Genomic DNA, 17,466 nt, shown 5'->3' with positions numbered 1-17,466 from the left:
TTCCAATACTTGATACGTTAAAAGCAAGCGAGGATAAAGTTTTGGAGTGGCTCTAGTATTTCAGTATATGGACAGCATAAAAGAAAGCTCCCAAGAAAAGGCAGGAAATATGCACACTTTGCTGATACAAGGGAAGAGAGAAGGAAAAAAATAGAACTATAGGGAAATAATCCTGCTCAGTACACTATGTAAAGTGAAAATTGGTATGGTGATACTGACAAGTCTTTTTTCCATGTCTTATGTCCTTAACCATACACAAGTGTCCAGTAGAATTCTTAGACAGGACAAAGTAGAAATATGGAGGAACAATGAGGATCTAGGAAGAGAAGAGGATGTGTAGACAGTGTTTACACTGAAGCAATTAGGTGAACAATGCTCAGATAAGAGTGTAAAATTCTGAGTGGAGGGAAGGAGGAGGTAAAGCATACACCAGGGTTGTCAGCAAGGCAACATTCAAGAGGTGATTCAAGGAAACCAGTTATTGGGACTTGAATGCTGGAGGAGGGACATACAATGCCTTCACTCCGAAGATGGGTACAGATGTTGCAGTTCATGTCAACTGAATTGCAATGACTGTACACTTCTAGAAGACAGCTGTTGAATGAATGCTGGTGAATGTTTTTTTTTTTCACGATCAAATTACCTTGGTGGGAGACTGTGGGTGTAAAAAAAAAAAAAAAAAAAAAAAAAATCTAGTGAATGGAAGGTAATTAATTTGATTCAAGGGGAGGGTGGATCCAATTCTTCAGATCAATAGCCCTAAATCAACATCAAAACATACCTTCAAAGGATAAAATGAATCTGAAATCCCTGAATTTATACCCCAAACTAAATACTCAGAAACAGAATATACTGAAACTCTGAACTGACAACAGCACAATAGAAAAACATTCACAAAAGGGCCCTCTCTTATACAGCAGGATGGGTTCTGGGCTACCACTGCGAAGTGAAACATAGCCTTTTTTTCACTTTCAATGCATAAAAACGCCTGATAACATGTTTACGCTATCATATATTAACCCGTAAACGGTCCAAGCAGATCTACGTTCACATGTGTAGTGCTACAAAAGTAGATCGACGTTTTTTTACACATTTTCAAATGTAAAAAACAAAAAGATCTACTTTTTTTACATTCAAATGCTGAAAAAACGTATATATACATTTGGACTGTTTACGGGGTAAGTGAGCAACAGAGCTAGGCCTAAATAATGCATATACAGTACACATTACTTAAAATAATTTTGTCCTTAGCATATAGTAAGTGGTGAATATATTTATTGTAGGAAGTCTGAATAAATGATGACTGGTTATAATTGAAATCCACTGCATTTGTGAAACGCTGTAAAGTGGGGCCCGCCTGTATACAAACTTAAGAATCATACCCGTAGAATAATGCATTACGACTGAAAAACAAATGTTCCTCAATTTAGAACAAATAACCTACTTTTCGCTTTGGACAGTCCATCCGTTTGTGGCCAGAGTGTCCACACATGTGACAAGTGAGTGCTGAACCAGCTTCTTGACACCTGTGGTCGTGTGGCTGACACCTGGAACAGTCTGAGCAGTGTACCCATGAAGGTTTAACACACTTATTGCATCCATCACAATGCTTGTAGGTTCTTCCGTCCTGAGGTAAAGACAAAACATGCTGCATTTTTCATATCGGGGATTTTTATACATACTTTTTGAAAAAAGAAAAAAAAACATTTTGACTTCTTCCTCTTGCGTGCAAAAAAAAAAAAAAAAAACTATAGTTCTGTTTCAGAGAAAAATAAAAATTTAATTTAGAATAAGGTCACTATGATTTTTTCATGAAAGGGGCCAGCATGTCCATTTCTATTATCTAAATCTCCTTACCAATTATTAAGAAAATAAATTTAAAAAAAATGTATTACACATAGTCATAATGGCTGCAACAAGATAAACAAGTTGAAATTAACTACATTTTCAGGATATGTCTGCAGAATGCCACATTCAAAGGTTAAAATCATTCCACACTGATACAAAGCATAAGAAGAAAGTTGGGTTAATGTTATCAGAGAAAACCTGAATAAAGAATGAAAAGGCACACCACCAGTGTAACTTTGCAAGTCACACTGTCACTGTGACTTTGTAAATGGTCCAAGTCAGACCGAGATGTCATCATGAGCTCGTCCCTCCTATGTACGGGTTATCTGTATAAAACATGCCCCTCAAGGAAGGTTCCTTGATGTTGGCGAGGAGCTCTTGATTAAGGGAATTGGATCTGTGCTCCAGTTCCCCGAATTAAGCCTGAATGTCTTCCACATCCCCCCCCCCCAGGTGCTGTATAATCCTCCGGGTTTAGCGCTTCCCCCTTGATTATAATAATAATAATAATAATGTATAAAACATGAATTGCTGTATAAAAACAGAGCTATAGACAGCCTCTGCATTAAGGTCACCTGGAAACAAAAGGACTGAAATAATAAACCCTGTTGGCCATAATAATTACTATCAAGGAGAAGTGTTAAAGCTCTGAGAGTCCTGATGTGCCTGGGGAGGTGGGTAGTGGTCAGGTTTGATCAGAAGGAGAGAGAGAGAGAGAGCAGCTCTAGCTTCTTGGATCAAGAGCCCTGCACAAGCATCAAGATACCCCTACCTTTAAAGGGTAAGCATGACAACAGGTGCTGAAAATAGACTGAAGGCCATTTAATCTGTGACATAAGCATGCTTCAAGCAGGACAGCAACTGAACGAGTGATTTTAAATGTTTCTTTCTTTTTAGGGGGGGGGGGTTACCCTGCCTGGGAGATGTTCAAAGAATTAAAAAATGCACAAGAACTGTCGCCTGTTCTGAGAATTTAACAGTTATTTTATTTGACAAATGTAATATTTCATAGCTGTCATTTTCTACTTAGTGATGCAACACTAAAAAGTTAAGATCATGTATTCTGCATCATCTCAAAGTAAATGCCACCATAACATGCTTTCATAACAATGCACCTACATAAACATCTTTCTTGCTGTGTACCTATACTGAAGTACCAATCATAAGCACTTAAATTCTGCACTTACCTTTGACATACATCCATTGCACTTATCACAGTGCTGATTGTTGATGCTGACCCAGCGATCACACACTTTACACAAGTGGTAACTTTCCTCTGGTAGAGGAAACATTGACTGTGGAAGGTTCACAAAAACTCTGACTGCAGATCCATTTTTCATGCCTTTTGGACCTGAAATAATTAGTAATAATAACAACAATAATTGGAAACCTGTAATTGTTTTACATGATGGTAGGATTGCTGATGTCTTTTTTTTGTCTCATAAACATGTGGGATACCAGGTACATCTTGCTACTTCTACTTACACTGAGGTCACAATACACATGCACGTACAAGCATATATATTTACACACCAATCTGGGTTTTCTTCCATTTTCTTATTAGTTCTTTCTCTTCTTTATTTCCTTTTATCTCCATGAGGAAGTGAAACAGAATCCTTCCTCCGTGAGCCATAGGTGTCGTAAGAGGCAACTAAAATGTCGTAAGCAAGGGACTAGTAGCCCCCTCTCCTGTATAGACTACAGCCTCTCCTCATTTAACGACAGAGTTCCATTCCTAAGACCATGTCAGTAAAAAAATTCATCGCTATGTGAGGAGCATACTATAATGGTAATGGGTTTGAGTCGACCATCGTTGTAATGTCACCTTTGCAACATTTATAACATTTTTAGTATATTATTAAATGTTTATACAGTAGTGTACTGTATATTGTAATAAACAGAATATAGAGGAAATCAGCTCTAATATACATTATTTAAGAATGTATACTGGTCAGAGAGCCTGTCCTAAGTCCAAGTCGTCGGTAAACAAGTATGTCACTAAGTGAAGAAAGGCTGTACTAAATTAAAAAAGAAAAACTTTTCTTTTTCTTTTTAGGTCACCTTGCCTTGGTGGGATACAGCTGGTTCATTGAAAAAAAAAATGATAATAACAATAACAAATTTATTTCCTTTGTGCAGTATACAGATAATGTGGTTTACACGTAATAAAATATTATTAGGAACAAAAGAAAGCGTCTAGCATGCTGTGCATTTTGGGCAGACTAATCATTCACATATACATACACTATATATACATACCCATGAAGACTAAACAATGGAACTGAAATTTGTAATAATGAACGGAAGGTTAAATTATCAGCAGGATAATGTGAACAAGAACTATAATTAAATGTGTGTGTAGAACATTAAAAGTGTACTGAGTTTAATTTGTAATATTTCACTAACACACGTTGTGATGTGCTAAACCTGAGTGGGTCAATCAGCACAAGGGGTGTTTGAAACTCAATCCTCCATCTGCTAATCACAAGACAGACCACCTACCAACCTGTACTCAGTAAACTACATTTAGGATACTAATTCTCCCTTGTTAAAACACAAATACTCCAACAGCACATCAAACCACTTATCTCACAAATGTGAAAGGCATTAACGTAAGGCAACCCGAAAAAAAAAATAAAAGTTTTTCTTCCTTTTAGATTAAGTAATTAGTACAGAAGGTGTAACTAGCCCCTTGCTCTTAGTATTTTAGTCGACTCCTATGACACGAATAACTTATGGAGGAAGGATTCTTCTCCACTTTCCCATGGAGAACTGCTGGCTATTGTAAAATAATCATTGTCTTCTAATACAATTAAATCAACAAACAGCATGGAAATATTTTTTCCATGTAGTGTGGGAGAGCAAACCAGGAGGAAGAGATAACAAGTCAGTTGCTCTCCTGTCTTGAGTCAACACAGCAGTGACCTTGTACATTTCTTGTCTTCAGTTTAACCCGTAAACGGTCCAAACGTATATATGCGTTTTTTCAACATTTGAAAGTATGTAAAAAAAGTAGATTATCTTTTTGTTTTTTTTACATTTGAAAATGTGTAAAAAAAACTTTGATCTACTTTTTTTTTTGTTATATTTGAAAATATGTAAGAAAAACAGATCTACTTTTGTAGCTCTACACATGTGAACGTAGATCTGCTTGGACCGTTTACGGGTTAATACCCTACAATCCATGAAAAAAATTACAACTGTTTATAACAGTTTTTCAATTTTGCAAAAGTATCTCTTCTTCTTTCAACAAACCAGATGTATCCCACCGAGACAGGGTGACCCAAAAAGAAAAACAGAAGATTCTCTTCATAACTTTAGTAACGTATACAGGAGAAGGGGTTACTAGCCCCTTGCTCCCAGCATTTTAGTCACCTCTTACGACACACGTGGCTTATGGAGGAAGAATTCTGTTCCACTTTCCCCATGGAGATTTTATTTTATTATTATCACACTGGCCGATTCCCACCAAGGCAGGGTGGCCCGAAAAAGAAAAACTTTCACCATCATTCACTCCATCACTGTCTTGCCAGAAGGGTGCTTTACACTACAGTTTTTAAACTGCAACATTAACACCCCATGGAGATATGCAAAAATATATGTTAATTAAATAACAAGCCTGTTTAACAAATATATTAGTAATATAAAAATGAAATATTTATATTTTCTAAAATGCATGCATGATGTATAACATCAAATAATGCTGTAAAATACAGCTGTATACCAACCTGAGGAGTATAGTGGATGGTTGTCGTAATCGACCTGGTAGTCAAGCATTGTGAAACTGGGTAGACTAGATATGACTTGCTGCTCCATGAAGTAGGGAAAAACGAACAGCACTGAGTTGTGGAAAACAAAAACAACTGGAGGAAAATATTCAGGTTGTGAATCTATATACAATATATTGCACAACAAATTAATTCTAAGCTGCATTTTCAGCTCTTCTCTCTTCCCCTACGACCTCTTAGAAACCAAGTTGCCTGACTGACTTACAATTATTACTAAATACATACACACACACATTAAATAAATGAACCCCATTCACCAATGAGTTGAAATCTATTTTAGTAGCATGTTAGTACGTAGCTTTATGACATGTTCAGGAGATCCCAAACTTACAAACTTTCACACTTATAAACACAGCACTTACAAATGGAGCACTTACAAATGGAGCATTTAAGGGAACAGTTAAAGTTTTAACATGACTGTTGTGCAATAAAAACATATGAAAATATATTGGCAGTTTGGAGGGATATGTTGTGTATCTTTATATGTATATGCTTCTAAACTGTTGTATTCTGAGCACCTCTGCAAAAACAGTGATAATGTGTGAGTGAGGTGAAAGTGTTGAATGATGATGAAAGTATTTTCTTTTTGGGGATTTTCTTTCTTTTTTGGGTCACCCTGCCTCGGTGGGAGACGGCCGACTTGTTGAAAAAAAAAAATATATATATATAATTATAGTTTGTGCAGTTGTTGTTTATAGAGGCAACGTATTCATAAATTAAAACACAAGAAATGCAACTTGCTTGTAACTTGGAATCTCCAATATATAAAATATAATACAATTATGTACAGTAATTCACAATAAGACAGCAGCAAATGTTGAAAACTTAAATGTTTCAGTTCAGGGATCTTGATCTCTTCAAATACATTGATTGATGAAGGTCTCAGGACTAAAACGTCTTCAATAGAGGTGGCCCGGGTGATTGCTGTTGTGCAAAATATTTTTTTTTAATGAATCAGCTGTACTTAATGAATCGGCTGTCTTCAAGAAGGCTTTGGACAGGCACCTGAAGTTAGTACCTGATCAGGCAGGTTGTGGTTCATATGTTGGTTTATGTGCACCCAACAGTAACAGCCTGGTTGATCAGGCCCTGATCCACCATGAGGCCTAGTCACAAACTGGGATGTGGGGGCATTGACCCCTGAAACCCTCTCCAGATATACTCCAGGTATACCTAGACAGGGTGACCTAAAAAGAAAAACGTAAGCTTTTCTTTTTACATTTACTAATTAATACAAGAAGGGGTTACTAGCCCCTTGCTCCCGGCATTTGAGTTGCCTTCACAACATGCATGGTTTTGCAAAGTATTCTGTAAGTATAGTAGGACCTCCGTATCCATGGGGGATATGCTCCAAGGACCTGCTGTAGATACTGAAACTGCGGAGAGTAGTGAACCCTATATATAAGTCCTATACATACCTATTATAAAGTTTAATTGATAAATTATGCACATTAAGTGGAGAATTATCACTTTTCACTGATGGGAAGCACTTCACAGCTTCTCTTAGGGGCCATTATTATGCAAAATTAAGAGGTATTTTGGGGTCACAGTAAACTGTGGATAACTGAAGCCGCAGATACCGAATCAGTGGATACGAGGATTCTACTATACATTAAATGAGAGAACTAACCTGGCAGCTCCCTGTGAGAGTCAAGACCTCTGCTTCTTCTCCAGTCATCCTGGATTTGTTTAAGATTATGTGCAAGCAACTCCATTCTTCCTCCAAATGGTGGATCTGTGACTATCACCAAGTCTACCACAGAAGAAAGGAAGTTAAGAAAGTTAACACTATTTAATTTCATAGTTCTAAAACCATTCGGTACATATAGCAGTGAATTGTGTGGATAATAATTAAAAAAATCTATTCTCACATACATTCACATCATCCTGATGCCACTTGCTTCACCTCATTTATAGCAGAGATAAAGCGACTACTCTCCTACGTATCTGGCAACTTCTTTTTGGTGTTCATTATGTTCAGTACTTTTACTGTTTTCCCACCATTTCCACGCAACAGTTGCAAAAGGGAAGAGTGAGCGGTGCCATATTTTAAGGTAAGTAATGTATGTGTTATGATATGCTTCCCAGTCATAACACTCTCAACTCTTACTGAAGGACTCATAAAATTGTAATACAGCCTCTCCTCACTTAACGACGGAGTTTTGTTCCTAAGACTACGTCAATAAACAAATTCGTTGCAAAGTGAGGAGCATACTATAATGGTTGTGGGTTTGTGTTAACCATCTTTGATATTGCTTAAATGTTACCTTTGCACTATTTAAAACATTTCTAAAATATTTTTAAATGTTTATACAGTAGTGTACTGTATATTGTAATAAACAGAACAGAGGAAATCAGCTCTAATATACATTATTTAGGTATGCACACTGGTCAGAGAGCCTGTCGTAAGTCCTAGGCATCGGTAAATGAGTACGTTGCTAAGTGAGGAGAGGCTGTAACAAACAAACCACAGAATGGGAGGGGGTTTGACCTCCTGGTGAGTGAGTCCTGAAACTCCAGGCCAGTGTGCAAGCCACTCAGCCAAATGGTTCTAATACGATATATTTCTATATACCACTGGGAAGTTATCTTGGGCCACCACTGTGACCACAAATGCAAGTTTTTGCAGATGAATCTGCCACCAGCTACACTAGTGTCAATCACACATTTGGATTTAAAGCATAAAAAATTTTCTCTTCTAATTATTTGCATGCAGATGAGAGGAGGGTAATATTTTGTGAAGGGATTCAGGGAAACCAGTTAGATGGATTTGAGTCCTGGAGGTGGGAAGTACAATGCCTGCACTGTAAAGGATGGGTTTGGGATATTTGCTGTTTAGAGTGACATCTAAACTGTTGCATCTGCATGCCTCTTGCAAGACAGTGATAGTGTGAATGATGGTGAAAGTGTTTCTTTTTTGGGTCACTCTGCCTTGGTACAAAATGGTGCCAGTTAAGTTACCCCAAAAAAATCATATTATGTACAAAATTTGGGGAATTGAGAATTTCTTGGTTCAATTTGGCATTAAAGCAATGAATAATTAAATCTGTAATAAATATGCATAATATTCACACCATTTATTGACTGTAATATTTATAGTTATCATTACATTATGAATTCAATTACAATGATAGTTCAAACTAATATGATTCATGAACGTTCAAATATTTTCATCTTCAGAAGATACGGTATCAACATAATAGTGGAAACATTAATCGTAACATAGTGTACAGATTCTCCTTGACTTACGATGGTTTGACTTAAGACATTTTAGCTTTGCTGTGGCGCATAAGCAATTACTTTGTAGGTGAAACTTGAGATAATTACCTGGCATGAGGGTGGCGAGTCTGTAACTTGTATATAATTTATTTACTTTTAAATTCTGGTATATAGTTAATTACAGTAATTATTTGTTTATTTACTTACTCAGTGATAGTAGTTATTTATTTATTTAGCCTATCACATTCATAATCAACTTATATTTTCGACTCATGATGGATTTGTTGGAACGTAACCCCATTGTAAGTTGAGGATCACCTGTACTTCTGTTCTCATGGGTTATGCATGGATTATGCATGGGTTATGCATGGGTTATGCATGGGTTATACTTGGGTTATGCATGAGTTACTTTCACATACCATTAGGTAACCTCACAGGTGTGCAAAACCTAGATAACTACAAAAGATCACTCAACAGCTAGAACTAAAATGCACAACTGCAGTGTACCTGTCCACAAATAACTGGCACTTACGAGAGGCAACTTCAGATATTTTGGTCACTTCTGGATCATTATCAGGTCCCAAGTTGATATTAACCCTTTGACTGTCGAAGGGCCCAATCCTGAAGTTGCTCCTGGTGTCGCAAAATATTCGAAAAAAAAAAAAAATTATTTTTTCTTATGAAATGATAGAGAATCTTTTCCCGATTGTAAAGACACCAAAAAAACGAAATTTGATGGAAAACTGACGGAATTACGCTCTCGCGAAGTTAGCGACTTCGGCGATATTTAAAAATCGGCAATTTCGCCCACTTTGAGCCCTATTTTCGGCTAATTCCGTTATTCCAGTCAACCAAACTCATAACTATTTCTTCAGAACTCTATTTTTTCTATCGATTGAGCACAAGAAACTGCCCATTTACCGATTTCAACTACCCAATAACATGGTCAGAAATTTGCAATTTGGCCAATTTCACGAAAATTAAAAAATACGACAATTTCAAAATAAGGTCCAGAATGAACAATGCAGACATTCCTGGCTCTAAAATAAGATTTTCTTTGTTCATCAGTCATGTCTCCAGGTCCCTGTGATATTACTCTTGCTTTTTATTTTGAAATTTTATTCAAACAAAAAATAGAAGATTTACTGTTATGCAGACTACTGCAATACTGTAATAATTGTAAAAATTACATCAACCCATTCATGACTGCGTATTAGAATGGCTATTTGGACATTTATTGGACAATGACATCATTTGTTTACTTTTGAACATCGGCAAAAATCAAACATTTCCTGTACTTTGTGCTCCATTTCTAGGTTCTTTTTATAGTAAAATTAATCAAAATCACCTCCATTTCTATAATATAGTTTCCATTCTATCAAATGAGACCATGAAAACGAGAATACAACCACAAATACTATACGAAAATAGACCACAAAGTCGGCATTTTAATTAAAAAAAACGGTCGGAGTTTTTTTTTTCTCATTATGCACTGCGTGCTCCAGGATTTTTTTTATGTGGTGCACACTGACCACACAGACCCATTCTCTCACATGTGGGCCTACTAGCTTTCTCCTGCCTGATTTGAAGCCGCTAGAATTTATGAGTATATATACGTCAAACACGGTACCTCACAAACGTATATATACGGCCGCGACAGTCAAAGGGTTAAGTAAGTTTATTCAGGGACGGGTACACATAAGTACAGTTTCATAAATAATCATACATAGCAGCATGCGTACTTTTGGTTTTCTTTTTGGGCCACCCGGCCTCGGTGGGAAACGGCCGGTTTTTTGAAAGAAGAAAAGAACCAGCAGCATGTGTGTAGATTACCCTCCAGGATAATCCAAAAACAAGTACAGTGGTACCACGAGTTTCAGACATAATTCATTCCAGAAGGCTGTTCAAGTGCCGTTACCGAGCAAATTTGTTCCCGTAAGTAATAATGTAAATTAGATTAGTCCGTTTCAAACCCCAAAAATAAACTTACAAAAACGCTAACAATAATATACCTACATACTTGTTTGAGCTGGGAGCAGTGCGAAACTTGGCGTACCACTGTAATTTTATAGCGGCCCAAAACTTGAAACATCACTTGAAGTTTTCTCTCTAAGTTTGGGTTATTTGTGAATTGTTCTAGCCATGGTCCTGTGATGTATGTTCTTCACCAGTACCTGTGTACCTATTTACACAACTCATATTCATTTTAATATTAAGTATAAGTTTCGCTAGTTCAATACTTACTTTCATCTACAGAAATAAAATGCTCGTATGTATTCTTAGCCGTTTCCCCTTCAAAAAAGTGATGGTTGAACATGTTGTATTGGATGAACTGCTTAGGTGAAAAGAACGAACACTGTAAAAATAAAATGAAAAGAAATAAATCTAAAACATCAACAAAATAAAAAAAACACAAATGCATATATTCAATATAAGAGTAGAGAAGTAATAAGGTCGTCGATGACACAGGTGAAGGTGGCATCAATAAGGTGATAAATGATACTAATGAAGGTGGTACCAATAAGGTAGTCAATGAAACAGGTGAAGGTGGCATCAATAAGGTGATAAATGATACTAATGAAGGTGGTACCAATAAGGTAGTCAATGACACAGTTGAAGGTGGCATCAATAAGGTGATAAATGATACAAATGAAGGTGGTACCAATAAGGTAGTCAATAACACAGTTGAAGGTGGCATGAATACGGTAGTCATTGTAGCTTCCTCCATACAACCTAAATACATTAAGGCCTACTGTAATCATTTTTTTAACACAATGGCCACCTCCCACCAAAGCAGGTGACCCAAAAAAAGGAAAAACACATTCACCATCATTCGTTCGATCACTGTCTTGCCAGAAGCGTGCTGACATCACAGTTCAGATGAACCTCCGAGCTGCAACATCCCCACCCCTTCCCAAGAGTGCAGGCACTAATTCTCATTTTTAAATTCAAATTCGTCAGGGGGGTGTAATGTACGACACACTGAGCAGCAAATCACACATTCTGATTTAAAGCATACAGAATTCTCTCTTCCAACTAGTTTTATGCAGCTGAGATTTGTACAGATGGGTCATCACTGATCCAGTAATCACTAATCCGGCTCCATCACTAATCTGGCACTAATTTCGGCTAGTGTTAATGGTAAAACTTTACATCCCAGGGCTTTCAAAGGTATGATACAGTTTCCCGTGATTTACTGGGCTGGTTCCAGCACCCTACAGGTCTCATTGATGCCAGATTAGTGATGGCTGAGCTGTATAACTTAATTATCCTGCCTTGGAAAGGGACAAAAAATGAAATTAAAAGGTACAAAATTTGGGGCATTGAGAATTCCTTACTGTATGTTATAAACTCATTAAGCAAATCTTAGAAAATTCACAAATTCAAAGTATAATAAGCTCTCTTATAAGTTCCTTTGCATGGTGTGATTTTTGAAAATGGGAGTGGAAAAAGTACACCAAAAATTGAATAGCGCATGGAAAGTACGTGCTATTCTATTATGAATGCACTTTCTCAAATATATTTACAAAAGAATCACACTATATAGAAGAGTTTTATAAGAGTGTGTACTCTATATAAGATGGCATCTACTGAAGCAAACCCAATGTTAACGTCAACTCAACAGCATCTACTGAAACAAACCCAATGTTAACTTCAACTCGATGGCAGACTGTCACTTACGTATCTGTCATCAATGTCCATCATGAGTGAGGACATGTTCAAGTGAGGGCTGCTTGCTATAGCCTCATGGACACGTGGGGCACCGATGCACAAGACTCTGGAAGTGTTCAGGTTCTGCAGCATGCCAACAATGACACTCACACTGCTGGTCGCAAAGAGATACTGGGCTTCGAATTTGGAACTTTCTTTGGGCACTAAGATCTGAAAAAAAAAAAAAAAAAAAAAAAAACAGTATTTTAGTCTGGCCTTTGACAGTATAGCAAAGTGGAAGAGAAAACCCATTAACCATTCCTAACCAAAGGTACCTACAGCCAGGTCTTGATTAGTGTAGGTTTGATTAATGCGAGTTTGAATAGTGCTTATTTTATTCCCCCCAAATCATGAAAAAACTACATTATTTTATTTTTATTAACACAATCGGCCGATTCCCAGCAAGGCAGGGTGGCCCAAAAAAGAAAAGCTTTCATCATCATTCACTCCATCACTGTCTTGCAGGGGTACATACACTTGTAATTTGAATAGTGCAAATTTGAATAATATGACCACTTCACAGAATTCATTATTTACACTAATCCAGACCTGGCTGTGCTAACACAGGAACAATACAAGATTCTTCATGCTGAGAAAATTGTTGCCGTCAGAGAATAAATGACCTAGAGATAACAAATATTTTTTAGTTTAATGCAAGACTGTTGTCTGTGATAATTCATTTAATTAGCAAATATTATAAGAGTGACATGCAGAACATGATGAAAGGTTAAACATGACTGCAGTGTACAAAGGATGAACATGACTGCAGTGTACAAAGGATAAACATGACTGCAGTGTATAAAGGATGAACATGACTGCAGTATATAAAGGATGAACATGACTGCAGCGCATAAAGGATGAACATGACTGCAGTGTATAAAGGCAGAAAGTGGATGTAGGGAAGTGGAAGAATTAATATTTGTTTTTCCAACATACTGGCCGTCTCCCATCAAGACAGGATAACCCCCCAAAAAAAAGAAACACTTTCACCATCATTCACACTATCACTATTACTATTAAATAAGCCGATACATCAGTGCAGATCAGCTGGTACAAGGAGTGGTGGAAGATCGATCTTCCATTACCTAAGAGAATAATAAGTGCCATGGCTACCATTTCACACTCATATGACAGAGCGCCTACTCAAGGTTTGGGGCAATGTATTTGAAGCTGCATTTATAACAGAGATCATAAATATTTCTAACAGCTCATCAGGGAAGGACAAAGAAGAAGAAGGACCTTCCCCAAAAAATAGCATTTGACATGAGTAAAGGGGCCGATTACCTGGTTTAAACTGCCAACGTGGGCTACAAGGAGCAGCACATTAACCTGTAAACGGTCCAAACGTATATATACGTTTTTTCAACATTTGAAAGTATGTAAAAAAAGCAGATCTTCTTTTTTATTTTTTACATTTGAAAATGTGTAAAAAAACTTTGATCTACTTTTTTTTTTTTGTTATATTGGAAAATATGTAAAAAAACGTAGATCTACTTTTGTAGCTCTACACATGTGAACGTAGATCTGCTTGGACGGTTTACGGGTTAAATTTAAAGAAAGATAAACACAGTTACAACAATGCTGAAATAATAAGCCATGAATAACCATGAATGGGACCATTATACATACATGTATTCCTTACTCTGTTATGTATGAATGAACCATCAATGAAAAGTAGTACAGTATTGTATACATGTAGAGAAGGGCCCCATTTATACAGCAGGTTCCAGGTTACTGCTGTAAAGTGAAAATTGCTGTAACGTGAATCATAACCTTTTTTTACTTTCAAATGCATATAAAAGCCTGATAACACGTTTACACTATCATATATGTATTGTGAGCACTATAGCTAGGCCTAAAAAATGTATATATGTACAGTACACACATTACTTACCTTAAAATGTTTTTGTCCTTAGCTTATAGTGAGTGGTGATTATATTTATTGTAGGAAGTAACTAATACTGCTGTATTAGTGAAACGCTGTAAAGCGAGGCCTTCTTGTATATGTCGGCCATCAATGCTGACATCAGAATCCAAATAAATCATCACATCACTAGGAAATACAATAAATAATGAGCAAAAGAACAAGATAGAGAACTAAAGTCTCAGGTCTAGATAACTTGCTGCTGATAAAGAACAAAATGGAACAATACCATGACTGGAACAATATACAAGAAAACCCACACACAGAAGAAAGAAACTGATGACGATGACGTTTGGGTTTGACTTGTACTATTAACTAGTCACACACTTACTGTTGATGGGTGACTCAACTGCTCGTCACTGATAGGGGATATCACGGCGCATGATCCATGATCGGACATGTCGCTCTTCTTAAGCAAAGATGAGCACGATGAACAGTAACTTCTGTCGCTCGCTGGTAACCTCTTCACTGTTTTCCAACTGAATGCAAAAGAAACGAGAGAACAATAAAACACACACAATATACTATAAGCTATGCTGTATTCTCTAAAAACATTATATATTTTCTTAGGGTTCTTTCTTTCTTTGCACCAACTATCTTTTATGCATATAAAAAAAGAATAATCTAAGATTATGATTTGATCAGCCCCTAAAGAGGAAAATACATGGTATTTTACAGACTAGCTCAACTTTTCCACTGGAATCTTAAGTGCTACCTGCTAGTGAGGATGTTACACATAGTACAGTGTTATCTTCCTGTTTCATATGAATTTTACTGTTATTACTAAGAGTACACATAACTTCCATCTATAAGAACTACAGTATGTTGAACAACTACAATACATTGTACAACTAGAATACATTGTACAACTACAGTAGCATGTATAAACTATCCTACACAAAATGATGTTGAGCCCAAAAATGTATTCTTATTATGCATATTAACGGCAGTAATATTTTGAGATGTTGATGAAACAGAGGCAGCGGTTTTGTGCATTGAGCTGGGAAGAACAACATCGTATATGAATTAGAGGAGCCAGAGGAAAAAATGTAGAAGTGAATGAGGCAGCGGATATAACAAACGTACACATTTTTTCAATATACACATAATTCTTATTTTATCTCTCTCTCTCTCTCTCTCTCTCTCTCTCTCTCTCTCTCTCTCTCTCTCTCTCTCTTCCATTGTATAAGGAAAAAGGGCAAGGGTGAATGAAAGAATAATAGGGGAATAAACCTGATGAGTATATCAGGTCAGGTGAATGGTATACTAACTGAATATGTCAGGATTAACATAGAGAGCAGAAGAGGAACAAGGAAGATTTAAAAAGGCCATAACATGTTATGACCAAATGTTTACAGGGAATCACATAAGTGAAGAATACTTGCATAAGGGTAGGGAAATGCTTGTTGCATTAATGGATCTAGAAAAGGCAAATGAAAAAGTTGGATAGAGGAGCAATTTGACAGACAAGGGCTGTAAGTAAGAGATACAGAGCTCGGGAGGTTTAAAACATTTAAAAAGCATTTGCGAGAGTTATTGAATCAAAATGAGTACAGACAAGTGGGTTTATAGCTTGATGTGTTGTTGGAATGCCAGCCAGGTAATATTTATACAGGGATTCAGGAAAACTGGCTAGTGGACATGAATCTCAGAAGTGGGAAGTACAGTACCTGCACTCTGAGGGAGGAGTGATCACATTACAGTCCAGAGAGTAATTGCCATTGTAATGTCTGTGCACTTCTAGCAAGACAGCTATTGAATGAATGATGTGAATGTTATAAAAGCAAAAGACTCGGCAGGAGATGCAACATTCCCCAAACGAAAAACAGGGGTGCCACGAGTACACTGAGAGACAACACAATAAGTGTCAGGGGCCCAAGACTGTTCAACTGCCTCCCAGTATACATAAGGGGGATTACTAATAGACCCCTGACTGTCTTCAAGAAGGCACTGGACAGGCACCTAAAGTCAGTACCTGACCAGCCGGGCTGTGGTTCGTATATCAGTTTGCATGTGGCCAGCAGTAACAGCTTGGTTGATCAGACCCTGATCCACCATGAGGCCTGGTGTCAGATTGAGCCATGCGGGTGTTGACCCCCAAAACCCTCTCCAGGCATACCTAACTGTCTTACATCTTAAACCTCTCCTGGTGCGACAAGATGGGAGCAGCTTCTATAACCAGACGAGCCCAGAGTTCTCTCTTGCAGCTCGTGATCTTCCCGTCAGCCAAGTGAAAAAAGCCACAATCTCGACGGTCTCTGCAGGTCGAGCAGGAATAAAACTTCCGGCTGTGTCCGTTACCCAGGAATCTCTCGAACAGCACAGTGGGTCCTGAAACACACACGTAACGCTGATTTCAAACAAACATTTAGCAGGAATGTTATTTATTTTATAGTCAGCCGGAAGCACTTAACCCGAAGGGGTCACATAGCGCCCGGGGAATGGGCAACATGGAGGTTTGATCCAAGGAAGAGAAGAATTCTCCCAATCCCTTGAACCAAGAGCATCTTACTGACTGACAGACAGACAGACAGACACACACACAGACACACAAACACACACACATATATAAAGTCATTTATCCATAAATCAGTAAGAATCATATAGCAACTAGGGATTAGGTGGTAATCAATTTGATCCAAGGAAAGGGAGGGAGAGAGGAAAGGAGGGTAGATGCCCAACCCTTGGATCAAGAGCCCTTCAATGGCATCAAGACTTGGCTGGAGAACTACCATTTATTATTACTTGATGAACCAGGATGACTCCAATATTCTTATAGCCTCTAAAAATTATTTGACTATCATACAGATACGAGTATTGGTGTACATGATGTGTACATGATGTGTACTTAATGTGTACGCAATGTGTACATACCGTGTACACAAGAAGGGTTGTTCTTAAGATCATTAATAATAACATCAACACCGAGTCTGTCACTGTTGGCCATTTTGTTGTTGTTGTTGTTGTGGGTGTTTA

General features: G+C 37.3%; 1 protein-coding gene across 3 annotated transcripts in view; it reads right to left on the bottom strand.

Annotated features, from left to right (window-relative positions):
* Positions 1-17,466, bottom strand: part of LOC128701664 (rRNA N6-adenosine-methyltransferase ZCCHC4) — a 20,830-nt gene extending 3,364 nt beyond the window's left edge. Inside the window, exons 1-9 of one of the 3 annotated variants that reach the window (XM_070101585.1) lie at positions 17,365-17,466; positions 16,623-16,821; positions 14,822-14,969; positions 12,537-12,737; positions 11,100-11,211; positions 7,267-7,389; positions 5,577-5,711; positions 3,036-3,199; positions 1,445-1,627 (exon numbers count right to left, since the gene is read on the bottom strand). In XM_070101585.1, the coding sequence (XP_069957686.1) occupies positions 1,445-1,627; positions 3,036-3,199; positions 5,577-5,711; positions 7,267-7,389; positions 11,100-11,211; positions 12,537-12,737; positions 14,822-14,969; positions 16,623-16,821; positions 17,365-17,437 (1,338 nt within the window). In that variant the 5' untranslated portion in view covers positions 17,438-17,466. The remainder of the gene's footprint in view (positions 1-1,444; positions 1,628-3,035; positions 3,200-5,576; positions 5,712-7,266; positions 7,390-11,099; positions 11,212-12,536; positions 12,738-14,821; positions 14,970-16,622; positions 16,822-17,364) is intronic. The other 2 variants (XM_070101586.1, XM_070101587.1) reach the window with 2 other exon arrangements.

The sequence above is a fragment of the Cherax quadricarinatus genome, chromosome 78 (genome assembly GCF_038502225.1).
Source record: "Cherax quadricarinatus isolate ZL_2023a chromosome 78, ASM3850222v1, whole genome shotgun sequence".
Lineage (NCBI taxonomy): Eukaryota > Metazoa > Arthropoda > Malacostraca > Decapoda > Parastacidae > Cherax > Cherax quadricarinatus.
This window is presented reverse-complemented; position numbering and strand designations above follow the sequence as displayed.